A 21,681-nucleotide genomic window follows, 5' to 3' on the forward strand; every position below is an offset into this window, starting at 1 on the left:
AAAGTTACCATATGACTAAAACATGCTGTTTGAATCCACCCACACTGTGTCCTCGGCCTCTTTAAAGCATCCTACACATTCCCATCTTACTTTCCTCCATTTTAACTTCCATCAAGACACCCTGCCTGCAAATTCTTTTGCAGATCTCTCTGTCCATCATTCCCTCTCCTTGCTCCTCTTTCTAAAGTCGACCCCCCCTACCTCCAGCCCCATATCACTCTCTTTACACCTTCCTAAATCTCCCAATTTCCCCCATCCTATTCCCCAAACATCTATTTAGCATCCATATCATACTCCCCTCCTCCCTTTATTTCCTCTCTACTCTTTTCCTATTGTCCTCCGGAGTGCTGTGACGACCTCGCCCAACGCTGACTGATCCGAGCATGTCCTGGATGATTCATCTTTATCTCTCTCTGTCAGTGGAATCAGTATGATGTTTATCTTCATTACTGAAGTCGTTAAGGCAAATTGGTGAACACTTATAGTCTTACATTATATAGTCCTTGCTTCCTGTCTCAATATATGTGGACCTGCGATGAAGAAATTATGGTAATTTTGTATCATAATTTCCGGAGTCATTATAGTAAACGGGCAGATGGCAAGAGAGAGACAAAGGATAAGTGTAAAGCTTGTTACACTATGGATTAGCATAATTGAAAAAATCCATGTGTGTTTCCAGTGCAGCGTGTCTTTCCCATGTATGTGTGTTTATTGTGTACTGATTGTGCTTGTATCTGCATTCTGCGTTCCGTAGCTTCTCGAAAGAAGGGAGCAGTGGCGGCGCGACTGTTCGCAGCAGCCCGATGCTCACTCATCAAATTTAATTTCGTTGTCGTACCGTACTTGTACTGTGTTGGCAATGACAATAAAGTCCTATTCTATTCATATGCAAGGCAAGTTAAGAAATAAGTAATCCTGTTTGTATTTAACAATGCTGCTACTTCTTGCATTTGAATTAAATTTTATATAAATAAAGCGTTTTTATTTGATAATAATCATTGAATTTTTTTAAATAAAATTTATAACAGGTAGACAATGGTGTCAATGCATAAAAAAATAGCACAATTAAATATAAGTGATCATACACTCCTAATGAAGTCCATGTTTTATCTAATCAGAAATTAAGACACCCCCCAAAAAAAAACCCAGTTACTTTTTAGTTTTCCAAACAGCAAAAGACATACAATATATAAATGTCCTGCATACAGCATAATTAGATGTGCATACACTATGGATAAGGCATTATCTTAGAACCTTTTACAAAACTCCAACCAGCCTTTTCATTTCCTACTTCTGCTCCTGTTTTACCGCCCATTGCATCCATGCATATACATACAGGTAAGTCTTATTAAGTTTTAGTATATAGTATATTGGTAAGGGAGATAATCCATGGGCAATGAATGTCTTTCTTGGAAAACAGTAACTTCACCTTTCTTTATTTTCTCTCAATTTCAGTTAATGTTGCGGTGACAGTTTGTCCAAACTCCCATCAACATGAAACTAGGAAGCAATGATAACACATAGAGGGCAATGACATGCCAAGATGCACTTTCTAAAGTGGAACCTTACGACACTGCAGCAAAAAACTCAGACAGGAAATAATTCAAACTGGCAATCCACTCAACTCTAAAATCACTCAGCAGTCATCAGAGCCTCTTGAAGCCTGACAGAGAGGGGCTGTCATATATTCACATGGGGACACTTGCATCAGACGAGTCAGGTAAGTGTTGCTGAGACTGTGGAAGCTTGGAGATGTTAAGGTTTCAACTCACGTGTGTGTGAGTGCACACCAAACACATCCATGCCAAGCATACGAATGTGACTCGTGCATTGTAAGGAAACAAATATTCTGGAAAGCATACCCAGCAACAGTCCTTTTACATGCAACAGCCTCCCGTGGTATGAGCTGGAGTCTCTTGTGAACAGGAAACAAAACTGTTCATGTTTTTCCTTCTTTAAGATTTGGAAAAATGTTCTCCCCGTGTCCATGTGGGTTTTCTCCGGGTGTGTCTGTGCGTGGCACCGCGATGCTCTGGCGATGCAGCCGGTGTGTACCCTGTCTCTCGCCCATATCAAGCTGGGATAGGCCTTAAAAGGAGATGCCATCATGTCAAACCGTGACATGCAGCTAGCCACTGATGCGCATGTGACACCAAGTTAATGAGACATCACCTCTTAGTTTATTGAACCACTTCACCACTGATGGGGAGAGGCATATATTTCACCCCGTGACGAGCTCTGTGAGTAAATGTGTTGCCTATGTGGGTAAAGAATGGTGCTTTGGGATATGATGATGCATTTGTGTGTGCATGTTTGTTTGTGTTTGTGCGTGAGTGAGTGACACAAGCCACAGTTCAGACACTGACTCATTCTGACATGCAATATTATTGCGCTGCAGGGAATTGAAACTGAAAAGGAAGAAAATCCACAAAGCACAGGAGACAAGAGGTTTATTGTCGAAGAGAAAAGGCCTGAGAGAAAGAGTGAGAAAGACAAAGAGAAAGCATCAGGAGAGAGAGAGAGAGTGCGTGTGTGTGTGTGTGTGTGGGGGGGGGGGGGGGGGGGGGTCTGACACTGAAGGAAAATATATCAAGTTCTTCACCTCACAGGAATCAAATATACCGAAGGGACTGGATTGAAGACGACAAACACATCCAAATAATTCAAACAGCGACAAAGAACAAAGGATGTCTGAGTCTCACTGACTCACAGGCGTAATAACATCACGGCCTTCCGAATAGCCTTCGGCTTGAGACTTCTATTCCAGGTGCTGTTTACTGGTATCAAGATATATGTCAGTATGAGGAACAACCCCCGCCCCCCCACAAAAAAACAATATGCAGAACAAAGTCTTTGCTTTGAGGGAAACCTTTCTGTGATTGTTTTCTAGTCGTTACAGGTGAACTGTGATGCCATCTTATAGTTTATCTCTCCTTTTAGCAGGACAGTCTGTGATGACATGAGATTATTTAGCCTCTGGTGTCTCTTTTTCCATCAATGTGACAAGCTCAGGATAAAAATGTGATTATAATTTGCTCTGAAAGGAGGGGGGTAATGTTGGACACAGAGCCTTAAAGAACACTACAGGAGAACAAAATCACTCTTTGAAGTTACATTTGCCTTTCTACAACTGTATTTAGAAATCATTAAATGCCAATTACAATTTAAGTAATGTTTTAAACATGCATTTTCTTTAATGTCACTGCAACAGAGGAAACATCACTTTGTTTCAGTGAAGTATAGAAAGAGATTTCTGGGAGTTATTGGAGCACTAAGTGCACCCCGCAGCCTTTAGCATGGAGCTGATGGACAAGAGACTGACAGAAATGCACAGAAGTGATGGAAAAATAAACAATATAGAGGACGATAAGGAGGGGGAACAGATTTGTCGAGCACAGGACATTGATGCAGATAATTGTTGGGGCAGTCAAAAAGATTGAGGCAACAAAATCCTGCAGAAAGCAGGCCAGTTCACAAATATAAAGTGCAAAGACAAAAGATTGTGAGAAAACATCAAATCATTTGAGACACAGTCAGAGAAAAGGTTGGCCTCCTTTTTTGTCTCACTTTGCTCAACGTCACTTCTGTCATGTAGCATTTATCCATGAAAAGCTGTTCTGTTTACGACCAGCCATCCAGTGCTGCCTGCTGTTTGCCCCGCCTGCTCACATGCTGCTTGTTTGAACCTTTTCTACACCGTGTTTGTGCTGTTAGGGCATTCAGTCACATTGTGTTGGCCACAATGGGTCCTTTTACTGTTCTGTTTTACTCTAAAAGCACATTTTATTTAATCCTGCTGACTGATCATTTCTTGTGTGTGATCATTTATCAGATCCTCCTTTTATTGCAATGAAAGAAAATAAACAAAATACACATTTTAATTCTCATACCTGTTTTTCTATTTCTATGACCCTAGGCGAGATTATGATTTTGCGCCCCCCCCCCCATACACGGCAAACATTATATATATAAAACATTAATAACAACAGCCATATGACGGACCTTAAAAGTTTAATTATTCTTCAAAACAACTAGCACACGCTATACAATACAAATAATAAAATAAAATAAAATAAAATAAATAAACAGAAATAAAACAGGGTTACTGTTCAGATTAAGAGGAAATTAAAAGTCCTGACAGCTTCCACACAAACAATGCAAAACAGATACATAGCAAATAATTTTGCCATGATAGCTTACATTTAAAATTTTACACATCTGGACTTCCTTGCAGCAAAGGCATTGATGGTTCAGATTCAGATTCAGATTCAGACATCTTTCATTCAGACAAGTATCATTTGATGATACTGATGGTATCATCAAATGATACCTGTCTTGAAAGCTCATGATTTATGCTTATTAAAGCAAGTCCATTGAGACGCTCTTGTGACATCGTGGATCTCAGGTAAGTTTTTATAAGCTTTAGTTTGGAGAAGCTCCTCTCTGCAGCAGCAACTGTCACGGTCTAGCTGAGGTGCGCACTGATAAATCGCCCCCTCCCCCCTTTCCTTGGACGGTCAAGGCATTGTGTTTCAGGTCATACCAAGAATGACAAACAACGAGGGGGGGGGGGTTGTTTTTAATTTTTTCTGTATTTGTTTGTTTTTTATTTTCTAGGCAGAGCATGAGAAAAGGGCGCCCGTTGGGGCTATAAATTATAACTATTATTAGTTTATTTTCTTTTTTTTTTTTTTATATAATTTTTTTTCGAGGCTTGGAGTGGCGCCCCCTCCAGCTGGTGGCGCCCTAGGCAACCGCCTACTTCGCCTATGCCTAGAGCCAGCTCTGTCTATGACGATAGGGCTGGGCAGGGCTGTGCGAACACAAATTTCAATCCTTTCAAATCAGCCTCACATCGTCGTCCCAGATAGATGCATATCTGATTTATGGCCCGATACATAGATGGAAACAGCCAGATTGGGATTCATGTGGCTTTTTGCACATACCGTATGCGTAAGCGTTGTCATCATCAGCCAGGAGACCGGCTGTGTGGTAAAAAATATATAAAACCACCAACGAGGACAGATGATGAAATGGTGCGGATTGTCACAGCTCATGGAGTGTTTGCCCTCTTTTAGAGTAGCATGTCAGGCAAACACAACCACTTTGGGTTGAATCCGTGACTCGTCTCACAAATATTGCGCTCAAAAACTGGACCGATACGCTCACATTAGAGCTAGATAGATGCCACTAGGATTTATAAGTAGGAAGTCTTAGATGACCAACTCTAAATGATGCAAAACAAATCTGATTAAAACGTAAAGCTCATAATGTGATCACAGCCATATTTCGGTTTTGCACGCACATCATTCTGTTTGGTATTTAAAGACTCACTGAATGGTTCTATTCACTGATTATCAGTTATACATGCTCAAAAAAACAAACTCCCCCTGCCAAAAAGCAACGCGCTTGAGCGAGCGCTAATAGTTGTATGCTCATGTGCTTCATTTATCTCATCATTTAAACCCCCCCCCCCCACGTTTAATTACTACCTTCGACACTTTCAAAGCTTCCAATGTAGGGAGGAGGGATAAATATATATTTTCTGTGTGTCTTTATTGGAAGAGACATCCCTGATATCACCACATCACAATTATTTGTCAAATATTCCCTTTGTGGAAGACATTATCATGCTATTGACCTCAGTGTGGTGCTGTCTTTATCGCATGACTTTTTCATAATGGGTTGGAATGTAAAGCATTACGCTGGGCAGGATTTGCGCTCAAGTGAAATTGCTTTCTCATTGAACAAGGACGCAGGATTTTGCAGCGAGATAAAACCACAAGATATATCCAGCCTTCACCACATCGTAGCACACATGTATATCAAGTAAACAAGAAATGTTTATATGCGTTAATCATTGATGACTTCGAGAAGTGAGGCTAAATATCTCAATTGCCCCATGGTGGATGGCTGCAGTATGTCATAAATAAGATATTAAAAATGTCCTACCTTGCGAATACCTTCCTTTGACTCGTCAACGTTATTGTCTCCTCCTCCAGTGCGGTTAATCATGCGCCACATCTGGGAGTACATTGGATCCCTTTCAAAGGGGTTCATTGCCTTGGAGCGCACCTGATCATAAACCGCAGAGTCCAGCACTGTACCATAAGGCAACTCTGTCTGCTTGGATAAGTCCTGGAGCGACCTGGAGAGAGAGATGGGCGGTAAAAAGATTATTCACCTTGTTTACAGCCGTCCATTCATTGTGAATAGCATGCAGACTCTGGCTGAATGGCCAGCCTTACATCTTACACCTGGGGATCACTGCTTGTGATACTGCAGTCACCTTTGGACTGAGGTTTACTGGCTTGAATCACAGCAATATTGGATGCAGTAATAAACTGATATTTAATATACAAAGGCTGCTTGTGAGCTAGACTGTGGCTATTTTGGGGTCACAGTGTCTTTGTCTTACTGAAAGGTGCCACACAGGGCCACATAACTGACTCATTATGCAGTATTCCATACATACATCATACTAAAAGCAAAAATGTATGACATGCAGATGAAACAAGAGCCATTGGCCCATCCATTCACATCGATGTGGTGACTATGGCATGGCAGCGTTAGATTTGCACAAGGAACCAAGAATGATCAAGCTTCTGCTACTTTATAGATACAGTAGCTCAGAATGATAGGAGGGCACTGAGCAGAACACATGAAGTATTAATTAGGGGGGTCAGCTGTATGTTGGTTCCAACTATCTAAACTCCCTATAAGCCTGCAGCAAGAGTTGGAAGTGTCATGAAATTGACATTAAATAGAAATAGAAAATTGGGGACTGGCCATGACCAACCAATGGTGAGAATAATGGGGCTGGAGAGCAGTTTGGAGCGGCACTCATTCAGCTCTCAGAGTCGAATTAGATGGTCCACAAATCCACCACAAATTGCTGATATCTAAAAGCACCAGTCAGTCCATCTTGTATTTTCTTTTATACAGTATTTCACACTCCTCTCCTTTCTCCCCTACTCCACCCAACACTCATGAATTTGCCACCTCTGGCGTAATACACATGCTATTGCTAATTACAATGCAACAGCGCTTGGGTTGTCTCTCAAAGAGTTTGGCTGCTGAGAAATGTAATGGAGAAGCATTACAGGAACTAATTACTGTTTGCTTGTTAAATGGCTGCTACATACCACCCATGGATTTCAAAGAGTAACATTTGTGAAACAAAACATGTACACAAAAATGCTTAATGCACCCTGCTGTGATGAAGAATAATACTTAAACACCGGCTACATTTATTCAGCGAATATGCTACCAAAGCAGGTTTAGCAAATAGAAGTCCTGCTTTTCATTACTACAAGGAACAAACAAAGAAGGACTTTTAAAGCTCTCGCCCTCCCCTCTCTCAGGACCTCTCTATCTCCCTGACCCACCCACTGAAAAACCTGGCTTTGAAGATTTGAATGAACTTTCCTGTGAACATGAATTTTTTATTGATGTATGTATTAATAATCCCCCCCCCCCCCACCAACTCTCCCATGTGAATAGGTACGCTATGCCCAGTATAGTCAGTACAGTGTTTGACCAAGATTCCCCAATAGTGAATTGGTTTCACTGGAGAGTAAATCCATGCTTGTTATTCAATGGTCTATGTGTGTGTGTATAAGACAGACAGATAGGGCAATGACTCGATGAGTTTACATTGTGTTTATCCCTTGATATCTCTAGCTGCTCTGTTTCTATACAAAATGTGGACAGACTTCATATAATTTAACAAAAGAGCACTGCAAATTTGGATAAAAAGTTAGTATAAAACACATTAACAAGAATTCCTTTGGAATTTTTTTGTGTCTAAATTTATTAGTCTGTGTATATATGTGTTGTCTCATGGAATGATGCGTTTATGAATTAAAGACATGATACTGTTTTTGTGCTATTTTGTGTGAATTTAGTATGTGTGTGTGTGTGTGTGTGTGCACACACGTGCTTGCCTTTGCAATAACTAACTAATTATATTCCACTTAATAGGCTCCCTCAGTGAAAAAAAACTGAACTGAATGTGTCCTATGACAAATAGCTGATGCATGGCTCTCTTCGTGTGTGTGTGTGTGTGTGTCAATCACTGCGTGTAGTGTGTGTAATCTCTGTGGATCTTTGTTTAATGACGTTCTGTTTTTTGGTTTGTATTTTGCTAATTTGTTCTAAAAGTTTGCAAAACTGAAAACTGTCAACTCGACACAAGGGGATCTTCTCGTAAATGTTTTTACTAATGGTTGCTGCTTCACGTAAAGTATTACACAGATAAATTACTAGCATCTAGGAGAGTCAGTGGATTGTTGCTTTTTCTGAAGCTAAGGAGCAAAGATGATCGTGACTCTTTGTTTCTTCAGGGAAATTAATTTGGGTAAAAGGCTATCAGCCCGTTTTTAACAAATGCGTTTTCAAGTACTGCAGAACACTTTGCACCATCGAGCATTGAGCAACATGTGCAGATTAAAGCCGGAACCCAAGCAGTTTTGTTCTATTTCCCACAGACAACAGTTGACCATTGTCATTAGAATATGCTTAGTTTTATGCTTTATTAGTACATATATCCAATTTATTTATTTAATTCTAATATGATGCATCTTATTGTGTATTGTTACCTAGTGTTAACTATATTACTTTAAATGTGTAGTTGTCCATTCATTAAATTATCAGAGATATTTATGGCTGCTTCAGGTATTTTATTGCTGAAAACAAATCTGACTTCATTGGACTTTAATAAATCTTTAAATTACCTTTATCCTGCAATTTGACTTGTGAATACTTTCTCCCATTGTGTCTGCATCAGACTTACATGTCAATGCATGCACATGTACTGTAAGTCTTTAAACTGGCAGCAACATCTATCCTGAGTTATGTGATTAAAATTGGGAAGTTGTATAGGGGTAAATGCACCCAGTATGCATTGGAGATGCATTTGGAATCAAATCACTCAGGTCACTCTGTAGGTGGGCAGCATGTGGCTGCATTCTTTGAGCGATGTTAGCACTAATGCCTTCTGGGCCACGTTGAAGGACCGCCTACTCATCTGCAAAACAGTACGATGTCACAACATCTGGCCTAATGGATTACATTTAAATGCAGTCTGATTTCCATTTGCTTTAATGCAGTGCAAATCTTGGTACTGAGTACCTGCTGTGGAAAGCAGCAGATAATTGTGATTATTTTTTTTGCTCCACCTAATTTCACCACAGATAACCTCAGACACTCTTAAAAATCAAGCAATGTTGAAAGTTGTTGAAGCATGAGCCACTTGACAAACTTAGCAAAGCAGTTTCAAAATTATTAGCTCCTTCTTTTACATTTGGTATTACATCCAACACATTAGGTAGGTCCTTATTATCGCCACCGATGATCTTATATTTTCACCTGCGTTGGTTTGGTTGTCAGTCTGTTAGCAAGATAACTCAAAAGGTTCTGTATGGATCTTGATAACATTTCCGGGAAATGTTGGGAATCTTACCAGGAACAGTTGATTAAATTTTGGTGATGATCCATAAGAGATCCTGGATTCTGGATCACATTGAATCTTTCGGTAACATTGCAGTCAATGGAGCTTCAAAATTTGTTCCTTCCTCAATATCTCGGTGTGATTATGTATTATATAAAAGGAGGCTTTTTCAAAAAAACATATCTTTTCATAAAGGGGTCTGATATATATATCCATTTTATCATTTTAATTAGCATTTCCGTTCTCCCTTTCCACCGTATAATGTTTATACTGTTTTGTCTCTCTCTTTGTGTCTTGCTCTCTTTCTCCATTCCTTTGCCGCCCTCCACTGCCATCCCAAACTGTTTTTCTGAAGGATTCACATGGAAATTGAGGGAATTCATCCAAGCATGAAATAGTCCAGAGAGGGTTCTGAATACTCACTTGTTATTTCATTTCCAGGATGAAGCAAGGACATTAATACTTAAAAACCTTGTCTGTCTTGATGGCTTACTGAAACAGCGATGCCTCTGTCCTTCCTCAGCCTTCCTTCCTTTCGAGTCCCTATGCATGCTTGCCTGCTCTTATCCACACTAGTTCACTCTCTTACTGACTAAATTGACTCTTGATCTCTACATGTCATATGTTAAACACGTAATAATCTTTTTCTCACTACCATTTTTGGAGGCCGAATGCCATGTAGGTGTCACTTCTTTGGAAATAATTATGCCACTAATAACCTCAGATGAGTCAACATGTGAAAGATAATGCATTACAATTTATGGTAATCCTCAATTAATTAGCTCAATTGATGCTTAATGAACTGGCACTGAACTGAGAGGTAGTCAGTGAAGACAGAAAAGATAAAAATAAAAAATAAAAGAGGGGATAGAAAAAACAAAATAAATGAAACTTCCCCAAGGGACAAGGGAGTGGATATCAAGGTAAAGAGAAACATGGAAAGCGAGGGGGAGAGAGAATGGAGAGACAAACTGACAGAAGCAGACTAAGAGATGGATACTGATGAGATTCAGGGAAATAAATGTTGTTTATTCCAAAGCTAAGCACAATTAACTGTGTCACTGCCGGGCATAGTGGATGCTCCGGCACTCTGATTAGTCCAATGAGAGATGAGTGTTTCCACATGTCACCAGGAGAGAGGAGAGGGAAGCCGGCAAACATGTTATCAAAAGGATAGATAAACAGAGGGAACAAAGCCTGGGGAAATGTGCATGTGTGTGTGTGTGTGTGATTGTGTGTGTGTGTGCATGCATGTGAAATAGTAATTAAAGTAGAAGGCTTTACCAGTTGCCCTCAAACTAAGAGTAAATTGCATAAACATTCTTATTACTTTCTTATTTCTCTCTAAGTTTTTCTTATCTTTCCTATATTTCTCGCTGAAAATACAATGATTAGCACACACACACGCACACACACACACACACACAGTGATGGAGAAAACCTATGAGTAGAGAGAAGGCAGACGAGCTATGATGTAGTGAAAAGAAGAGTGGAGAAAGGAGAGAAAGAATGGATGGAGTTGGTCGGGAGGTTTGGGTGAGCGCGTGGGTGTGTTCTCGCATTTGCGCCGCTTGTCATGCACCTGCCTGGAAGAATGTTTCATCTGCAGAGTTGAATTGCAATCATATGTATAATGTTTAGTAATTAATCAATCACACTATTTAAAGCTGTTTTTAAATCATTAAAACTACATCTAAACAATTATATTTTCCGAAGAATGAATTAGTAGATTTCAAATCCAGCATGGTTGCCACAGGGGACTGAGGACAAAATATACCGATATAATTTTGATACTTACTGTATGGAATTCTCTATGCGTGTGATGGTGAGGAAGGCTGCAAGATTGGCTGTATAGGAGGAGATGACAATAAGAGCAAACATCCACCAAACGCCCATCATCATCCTCGTAGCGAGGGTGGTGTAGGGCACCTCTCCGCCTGTGGACAGAAGAAAGACAGAAAGAATTGTGTCATATCAGCACATACAATGGGAAAACTGCGGAAACAGTGACTCACATCCTGAAAGACGTCTGCATTAACTGATCTGATGTCATTACATTTCCATATTAAGGTGTCACATTTTACTAGAGAGAATTGAATCTATGCCTTTGCAGACATTTTTATGGTAATGTCTCAAAACACCAGCAACTGTTTGGGACACAAGTTAAAAAGTGTAGATTTCCACTCCAATAAATGATTGTGTTAGTCTTGATGAACTACTACTGCACTATTCACCACAGGAAGTCAACCATCTCCTGCTCATGATTCTTCACTTCCTTTCCACATTCTCTCCATCACTCTGCACTGTTGACCCGAGGTACCTGAAGTCCTCTACCTTCTTTACGTCTGTTCCTTGTAACCTCACCGTTCACCCTGGGACCTTCTCATTTACACACATGTACTCTGTTTTACTCCTGCTCAGCTTCATCCCTCTCTTTTCTAGAGCATAAATCCACTTCTCTTAAATTCTACTCTACCTTCTCACTGCTCTCACTGCAGATCACAATTGATGAAGAGAATGTGAAAATGCTTGTCAAACTTTCCGATTAGGAGTCAATGCTGCCAGAGGAAATTACAATGGAAAGTAGCGTGTTTGCCTTCAAATGTAAAAAAAAAAAGTGTTTTTATCCCCGTCTTGTTTTTAAAAGAGCTTTTTTGGCCTTGCGCTCTGAAAATCTTGTTTTGCAACAGTAAAGTTCGCAATGTTTTGGATTTCTGTGAGCTTAAACCCCCCCAGCTGTCCCTCACACAACAGGATTTGATTGTCCGTGCATTAACGGGGGGGGGGGGGGGGGGGGGGGGAATAGCACAGTGAAATTTAGCTAATCCATTATGCTGAAGGAGATTGTTGACTAGCCTTTTTTATATATACACACACACGCAATTATGTAAGCTTATGAAAAGCATGCATGCATTACGGTATGTCAAATACACAGATTTGTCCCAAGAACATTCTTCTTCATTGTCTTTACTGAAGTTCGGTGTAAATGTGCTTAATTTATCCTTGTGGCATGTCGGCTCATACCAACGGATGCTCTCCTGGCTCCCACTTCCCAGATTGAATAATGTAGGTTAAACCCCCATAATTCCAGGTTCCCTTTATTTCATAGCTCTTTCTCAGTCTCCATTGTAGTTCATGCTTTTTTCCATCTTCTTGTCAGGTTTTGCATCATTTATAGGATATCTTCCTCTGTCTATGTGGGTATACTTTCCCAGGCAATGCATTTTCTGATTGACATCAGGTTTTACCATATATATTCTCTATGTATTTGACATATTGAACTCAGTTATTTGTTTTACATAGTGCTGACTATGTTTCTTACAGTCCTTTTCCAGCTGAGTCACACTTAAAAGTTTAAGATCCAAAGATCAACAAATAGTTTTCAGAAAAAATGACATCCAGCACACAGTCCAATTATAATACTCTATAATAAATATGAAAACAACAACTCAAAAGTATTATGACAGATTTACCAGTGTGAGGAAGAAATTATTGTTTTTCAAAATACGTGCAAATTCTCACATGCTTGCCAAAAATAGATAACAATCCATGACTGCAGCATCTTCAATTTTAATAACCTGTAGAAAGTGACCTTGAAAACTCATTCTCTTCCTGCAGGAGATATTTTGGGATTTTTAGTTTCATACTGACAAAAATCCATAGAGGACTGATTTAATTACCAGAAAAACAAACATTGTCATGCTACAAAAAGTATTTTCATGTTGATTTGTGGTGGCATTAGTAACGTTTATGAATTATGTATAATACAGTTGGGGATTGACCCTGAGACTTCAGAGCTGAATGTCCCACAATCTGAAGGTGGAGTGTTTTGTCGTGGACTATAAGACGTTTTATACTGCTCTCTGTCCCTGAACAATTTCTAAATCAAATCCAGATCAACGAGAAAATACTTTTTGAAAAGGTCATTTTGTTTCCCACTTGAAATATGAGTGTGAGAGAGACAGAGAGATGAAGGCAGTGGTAACAGTGGCAAGAAATTGTATAAACTGGGATTTATGAAAACCAATAAAACTAAGTGAACATTGAGAAGTGGCTCGGAAAGGACCTTGACATGATTTATTTGAAGTCTGGGCTGGCATTGATTTTGGAGGTGCCAAAGTCATAAAGTTGTGTTCCGGTGCGTGATGAACTTAGACACTGGCTTTTAGAATTTTGCAAGATGTAAGATGCGCAATAACTGAGGACCCAGTCTGGCAGCCACTGTCTTTTTTCCTTCATTAATAAAATAATAAATAAAATGCCCAATTTAATGGCACTATTTTTGGTAACTAAAATTGATTTACCTCACCTGAGTTTCAATGTCCATGCTGGGCAACCATAAAAAGCTTGTCTTGCTACTATAGTAAAAGAAGATCGTTATTTTCGCTAGAGTTGTGCAACATTATAAAATGTCATGTTGATGCTAAGAGGGCTGATTTATCATTGTGTCATTTGCATTGAAGTTAATTAGAAGATCACCCATCTGAAATAATGTGCCGTGACATAAACATACAAATGATTCGTTGTTCAGTATTTTTTTTTATCTTGCTTTAGTCAAGTGAAGGTCATGAAATAAAGTATCAAAGTCACAAATCACCGATCTATTCAAAACTATTGTATAAACTGATATGCTGCCCTCCTCCCATCTCGTACACTACAACATAGCGTTGCAGTGAGCACATTTCATTCTGTGCAAATGAAAATCATCATTCTTTTAACAGAATACACCCAGTAGGATGTCAGGACTCAGTGGATCTATAGTGTTATGAGTCAAGCATCATGAAGATGTGTTCAGTATGCCCGCACTGCATGTATAAATACTTTTATATCTCTATCTTAACCTAGACAGAGAAGAATGCTTTGAGTTCTCTGAATAAGCAGCCCTCTAAATAGCCAACCGCTGGTTCTACATAACCTCAGCATAATCTGAACTCAAAGTTTATGATTGAGTTCAGACTGTTATTAAGTTATTACGTGACACTGCTTCATCCCACTTTCAGAATCAACACACACATCTGATTGGCTGCTCAAGTGCAACTTTGTTGAGTTCACCCTGTTTATTTTCATATAAACATTCTGTGTAGTATACGTGTGTGTAGCGGATATAGTTAAGCCAATGAGATAGATTCACCTAGCCATCCCATGTCTCTCATATTTGACATTTTCAGATGATTTTGCAGCGGATTTTTAAAACTCCCTGTTGTGGGTCACACGCATATCATCACCATCTTCTCCTCCTGACTCCCAAGCGTGCTCTGTTTATAAAGATGTAAATTAGGTGGCGTTACTATACCTCTGCTGCAAACTCAGCGGCAGAACAACAATAACCCTGCATTACACCCCTGCTCATACAGAGCAGTATGATGCAACAGTCCCACTTTGAACAGTTTGTGTAATGAAATGTGCTAATGAGCGCGCTGATCAAATTTGAAACATGTTTGTATGACTGCACATAATTCATTATTTGTTACCAACTGGTCACCATAATGTTTTAAAAAGGGCAAGCACTGTTAACTATGTGCTGTCTCGTCTCCTTGACCTCTCCATCTCCCTTTGCCACTGTGCTTTGGTCCAGTCTGATGGCTCTGGGTTGGAAGGACCGTCTCAGTCTGAGATGCCAGCCAGCTGCTGAAGGTTGCAGCGGGTGGCTTACTTCACCAGTGATGAACAGCAGCTGGCTCAGTGTTTTTCTCTCTGCAACCACCACTACAGACTCCAGTTCCATCCCTCACACAGAGCCAGCAGGCCTGCTCAGTTTATTTAGCCTATGGGTGGCTCTCCTCCTGATGCTAGTCTGTGTGTGCTGACCTGTAAATCATATTTTGCCAGTAGAATAAAGTTGTCAGCAGGATATTCAAACAGGTGAAAGAATTGGCTGGACAATCTGCTGACTGACACAAGCTCTGTAATTGGGTAATGGTAAATGGTCTGTACCATGCTGTATGTAGCATCTTTCTAGTCTGACTGAATGTGCAATACAAGCCAAGCCCTCTGACGTCCATATTCGTAGAGTGATTTCAGTAGCTAGCAGAGGCCACCTGCTCAGCAGGAGTGGTAACCATTCAAACAATCACACACACCAGCTGAAGAGCCATTCACAGAAACAGGGGTTCAGCATCTTGCTCAAGGACTCTTTGACATGCAGCCACTGGTATACTGCGTATCTCTGTGTACACATGTTAGAGCAGTTTGTGATTCTGTCATCTTAGTGTGCAGCAGCAATACATTTGAATAATCAGTCTCTCTCTCTCTCTCGCTTCTGCTTTCCTCTCTACATTAGTCTGTAAGAATGAATCAGAGTATCTGCAGGACTCTGCAGCTTCTCTTAGCAAATGCACCATTCATAAAAAAATTCTTAATACCCACTGACAACTGCTTTTATTCAAATTTATATCATCACGTTCACCCATTCTTTGACAAAAAAAAGACTTTAACAGTTCGTTGCAGGTCTGATTGAGGAATGTGGAATTTAAATATGTTCTGGTGAAATCAGCTCTCGGGCAGAACTATTTGACAAGAAAATGGTGCCAATCTTCACGACAATTCCCATATTTTTTTTTCTTTCACTGCTCCCACAGTTGTCAAGCCAGAGGACATTTTGGAAGTGCGGACTGACTGGTTGATGGTAAACATGGATTTGAAAATTTGCTTTCAAGTTCATCTTGATAGCACAAGAGTTGGCAGTTAACAATTAACAGTTTTGATATTTTTATTGGACCAAGAGAATAAATAATAATAATGAATTTGATTTACAATAGCGCTTTTTTTATTTTTTTTTACAGAAAAGCACAGTGCTTAAATTGTATAATAAAATCACATTAATCGCAGTACGCCACATGCACAAGAGTTTGGTGAACTGGTATATATAAATTCAGTCGTGTGATGAATCTCTATCATGTTAATTTGATCAAGAAGGGAATAATCTCACAAGAGCCATTCACAGATATAAGGTTTTACAAAAGGCAGATCAGATGCTGAATTGACCCTTTTTGAGCTATTGAATTTCTGGTCATATGTAGTTTTCATATGTAATGTTTCATACTTTTATTTTATTATTCAATGCTCCGCAGGAATGTTGATTCTGTTTAGCTACTGACTGCCTGCAACAAAATGATAAGCGTAGGAGTTAATACAATAGCCTGAAAGGATTTTAAAGCAGCGCTGTATTACAAATGGAGCACATGTCGTTCTGTACAATACAACTCACATTTTGTGCTTTCATTTGTTCAAAATAAGAGCGTTGCAAACTGGTGACCTCGGTATCTGAATTTATTATCAGAGAGAAGACATAAGCCTTTTTTTCCAAATTATAATGACACATTTCCTGTTTTCTCCTGTTTAGAAGTGTTCCCACATATTTTGCGAGTCATACAGTATGAAAACACAGGCCTTTGTATTTTCTATAAAACACTGTAGGCAGCTTTACATGTCACAAAATCCTGCAAAGATGTTTTCTTAAGACTAAATAATGATACCACCAGTCACTCAAACACTCTGCAAAAACAGGAAGTTGTTAGAAGCAACAGCGTCTCATTAATGTAATACGTAAATAAATAAACACAATCAGTTTTGGACTACTTTGTCAGCATTGAGTGACACAGATGTAAAGACTTGAAGATAACAAGGTGAAGGAAACCGAGGTTATAGCATCCTCAATCTGAGGTTGATTACTTTCAAATTAATGCAAATCATCTATACTTTGCAAATCTTCATATTTTCCAATATAATATATAAATTATGAGTAAAGTCTTTGCCCATGTAGCATAACATGCTTGATTATTATAAAGTCTTTATCCACGTTATCAATGATCGTACGGTTCTGTTGGTCTTAAACAGGTTTCTGCTCTAAGATTCCAAAATAAGAAGAATAAAAGTTAAATAGTCATTAAGCCATGAATACCATTGACTTTTGCTTTAGCACCAAAGTACCACAGAGTCACAAAGAGCCTTTGCTGAGGTAGTCCAAATACAAGCCTGGTTTAAGTTGCCATTGATTGTTTGTGTTTCGGCCAAAAGTATCGCAGAGCAAACGAATCAAGCCAAAGACGCAAATTACAAAATGGACACATGTTTGCACACAGTTGTAATTGTTTTTTTTTTGGGGGGGGGGGGGAACAGGGACATCTCAGAGAGAGAGAGAGAGAGAGAGAGAGAGATGGAAATCTGGTCTTGCTCCAGGAGCTGTTTTTCTTTCTGCAGGTTTGGTACACAAAGTTATTCAGAAAGCTGACTCGTCTGCATCAAACATATTCATTGTGTTTCTCTTCCTGCCTCCCTCCCTCAAGTCATATCCTTGCCTCTCTGCACATCTCACTACACCCGTCTTCTTTTCCCCATCCTTCAAAGGATGGGCTCCAGATGAGCACAGCTTTGGAAATTGCTAAGCACCGGGCACATCCATGGGGGCTTTATATATCTGTGGCTTAAATGTAAAACTTCAGAATCTCAGTGAACAGGCCCTTTCACTGGTTCAGATTCTAGCCCTTCACCATCTGATAACTTGTAGAAATAATTTTTTTTGTTGACATCTACCTGTAGCCCCACAATCAGTCTCAATCAATGATTTCTCAGTTATTGCATGCAACTCGGGAAAGACATATTACTCTGCTGGGGCCAGATTGAAGAGGTTTTCCAATAGGAAAAGGATGGTGAGGATGACAGAATGCATGCATTCCTCCAGCACCTTTCCTGCCGTCTCCTCTTCAAGTTCCCCATTGAAAATTTGCCACCTCTAATACCCTTCAATATCAGGCAAAGGCAAAGAGGGATTTTCCATGTAGTTAACAATTTTCCAAGCCAGCAAGAACCATTATGAGCATCCATCAGACCGGTAAAGTTGTGGATTTAAGCTAAGATGCATGAAATGTACTATTCCGAGACATGCCTAATGTCATTTCCTTCCTCAGCATGATGTCTGATTTCCTATAAAGATCGCAAGCCATCATCAAAATATGATGGAATAGAGGCATGTGGCAAACAGAAGATAGGCGAACAGGAACTACGGTATATGCAATATTTATGAGGATGTTTGCTTAAAGTAGTTTCAGAAAGATACTTGGGGGGGGGGGGGGGGGGGGGGAAAGATGAGAGGAGCTGGGCGGCTTCCAGGTGTAATGTACCCTTTTTACAGCTCGAACAACAAAGATCCATCAGTAGGAAGCCTCATTTGTTTACAGCAAACAGAACAGCAGAGGAGAAGCGCGGCTCTGGGGTGTGATTCTAGATACCGAGCTGCTTTTCAGCGAGGCAGAGGCATGATGCACAACACAGCAGTACCAGTGTCCAGTGTGACATGTTACAGGCCTTTGCATCAAGCAGCACTTTGTAAACAATGGATTAGAACACACACATAACAATAATTCGCAGTCCCTGGCTGTTACATGCTGAGAGCGAGTAACTGCATGAATATGATCAGAGTGTTACTCCAAAAGAAGTAATAATGGTCGAGTGAGGACAATCTTCACACCACCTGCTCCTTCTTTTGTTTTTGTCACTGTCAGTGATTCATTCAAGGAATCACTACCACAGCATTCTGCAGCAATGTTTGGATTTAGTGGGTTTATAATTTGTTTTCCCAAAGGACAATGACCCAAATGGCCCATCTACAAACTATTTAAACCGAGAAAGGAAGTCAAAACTTGGCAACCGACTTCATGTCAGCCTGTTCCAGGATTTTACTTCTCACTTTAATATATTGAAATTTCCAAGATGTGCTCAGTCTCGGCTCATCAAGCAGGCCATCTCGGTCAGTGGCCCTGAGCTTCCAATTGAAATCGGGTTTTGCACGTGCAGGCCTCTGCAGTCAGCTTGGCAATAATAATCAGTAAGTGATGTTCAGTTGGACTTTAAAAACAATCCTCACTGAGAAATTTAGAATATTTTGAACTGTTCATCCTGTTTAAGACAAGTAAATTGGTTAAAATTGTTAGTTGACTAAAAATACTATTTAAATAGCTTTAGGAAAAGATAGTGGTGGAAATTAGTATATTAGTTCTGTCATTTACATTCATAGGAACAAGGTTAGAGGGAAGCAGACATCAGGTTATCTAATGCATTCAACAATGCCTGTGTGTGCGTGTGTGTGTGTGAGAGAGAGAGATCCAAGTGTTTGATGTACTCATAAGCTAGTTTAACGTGCCACATCATTACAGCAGGGTGCAGATGTTATACTTGTTCAGTCTGTCATTCACCTGCTCCCTTTGCCCCCCACCCCTAAGGAAAAGTAATGTACTGAAAAACACCCATAATGTTTACAACAAATGGAAGCTGCACATCTGCACATTATCCAGACAGCATGTGTGTGCAAACATCTTTAAAAAAAAATTACCAAAGCTTTCAATAATCCTCAAACGTTTTCGTCGAGCGTTTTTGTTTAACAAGTTACAAGAGTAAGAAGAGATATATTATTTAATGCATGGTATTTGAAACAAGTGTTCCAAATGAATTAATAGTATCAAGTCTAGTCTCTAGAAAATGAAAAATAATAGACATGACATAATAGATTCTATAATTATATAAAATGCACGAAAACGGTGCACAGCAGTTCATCCTCTGTTGCTCGAGTTTTAGTACGTCAGGTGGATTTTTCGTGCTGTTAGACAAAAAAGGCAACACCACCCTTGATCCCATGGCACTTGAATGCCACATCAAACAACACAACGCCTTAACTTGTTTGATCGAGTAACCCTTAGTGGCATAAATTACATACACTGTGTTTAAGAAGCATTGGAAAAGTATTTTCTGATCAGTCCACCGACTGCATTTTGGGGATTTCAACATGCAGCACCCAAGAGACCAGAATGCAATATGTCTACCGGTAAATCTCTCTTTGCAGAGCTGATAGGTACAGAACATGGCTTAGGTTGAAAACCCACGATAGTTCAATGTGCATAATAGAAATACATTTTCAATACAAGTTCAACTGGGGAAAAAAAGATATTCAAATTGTGCAGAATCACCCTTAAGGGGGATGTTGAAATGGGATTACGTGGTTAGTTCGAGGAAGTTCGCTCTATTTCACAAAAAAGGAGCAAATTAAAAGATTGAAATGGAAATGATTCTCATTTAGCTGAGCTTCGGAGCATGCTCGCCGTGTAGATATCAGCTCTGTCTGCTAGAGTGCAAAATAGGGAAAGTCTCTTAATGCTGACATCTACAAATTATACTGCTTATATACTCTGTGCTTGTGCGTGCATGCAGATCCACAGGAAACAGATAAAACATTTAATTTCACCCTTGCTGTCCCAATGGAAGATAGTTTTGTTCATGCTTTGCATCAGGACAAAAATGAGAACATAATGTTCAGTCGAGATTTAAATAATTTGGACTCAACGGGTCTTTCTAGACTTTTCCAGGAGTTTAATTTGAAACTCTCTCTCCTTTGGCATCTCTCGCTCTCTTATGTTTCTCTCAGATTCCTTGTGAAATCTATTTGACATTATGTTATTTTGGTCATGACCAGTGCTGTGACCGGCGTCTGGACCACAGCATGCTGCACCCATTTACACAAATCTCTGGCCCCATCATAGAGGAACAAATGTTTTACAAGATTTGTCCATACATTTATGGTTTGTGTTTTGTGTAGCATTTGCTTTTCTCATTGCCAAGTTTATTTATTGCCCGGCTATTTTTATATGACCCCCGTGACAATTGTTGCTCGTCTCATTCTCCGTCCATAACCAAGGAATGCATAGATTTGATCGGCTGAGTCACATTAAATGGAATGATTTATGCTTTCATGTTAGTTTCCTTGGATGAACTGCTATAAATACTGGAAAAGCTTCAGTAGTTGAAATAGAAACATGAAAGTAATGCTAAAAAATGTACCAGTCGTAGGTCAGTGGACCTGCACCCTCGTCCGCCTTACTCCTGATAATGTGATTTGGCTTTAAACCTTTCCTTAACATAAGGAATGGAGTCATTGTTTACTGAGTCAATCTTTTGTGGATGTGTGTCTGCCCTTCAGGAAAGTATCAGACTTCAACAGGGCAAGTGTGGAAACCAGCGATAAAGTTATGACTGAGTGCATCTGAGGGGGGGGGGGGGCTTGTTGTATATAACATATGCAGAAAATGCTTGACATTGAACTTATTAAAGAAACTCATTTTCCTTTTTGCATCCTCTTCTCTTCAAGCATCCTCAGCATTTTCCCCCCTTTCACAGTTGAAAGGAACATGAAACGAATGGAGTCAGCAGAAATTCTTTGAGGTTATTTACAGGCTGTGTTATAC

General features: G+C 39.7%; 1 protein-coding gene across 1 annotated transcript in view; it reads right to left on the minus strand.

The window, feature by feature from the left end:
- The window catches only part of grid2 (glutamate receptor, ionotropic, delta 2), a 275,340-nt gene that overhangs the window by 37,232 nt on the left and 216,427 nt on the right, over positions 1-21,681 (minus strand). The window contains exons 12-13 of the mRNA XM_068738374.1: positions 11,250-11,388; positions 5,953-6,148 (exon numbers count right to left, since the gene is read on the minus strand). Coding sequence (XP_068594475.1) covers positions 5,953-6,148; positions 11,250-11,388 — 335 coding nt within the window. The remainder of the gene's footprint in view (positions 1-5,952; positions 6,149-11,249; positions 11,389-21,681) is intronic.

Source organism: Brachionichthys hirsutus, chromosome 4 (assembly GCF_040956055.1).
Source record: "Brachionichthys hirsutus isolate HB-005 chromosome 4, CSIRO-AGI_Bhir_v1, whole genome shotgun sequence".
In the NCBI taxonomy this organism is placed as follows: Eukaryota; Metazoa; Chordata; class Actinopteri; order Lophiiformes; family Brachionichthyidae; genus Brachionichthys; species Brachionichthys hirsutus.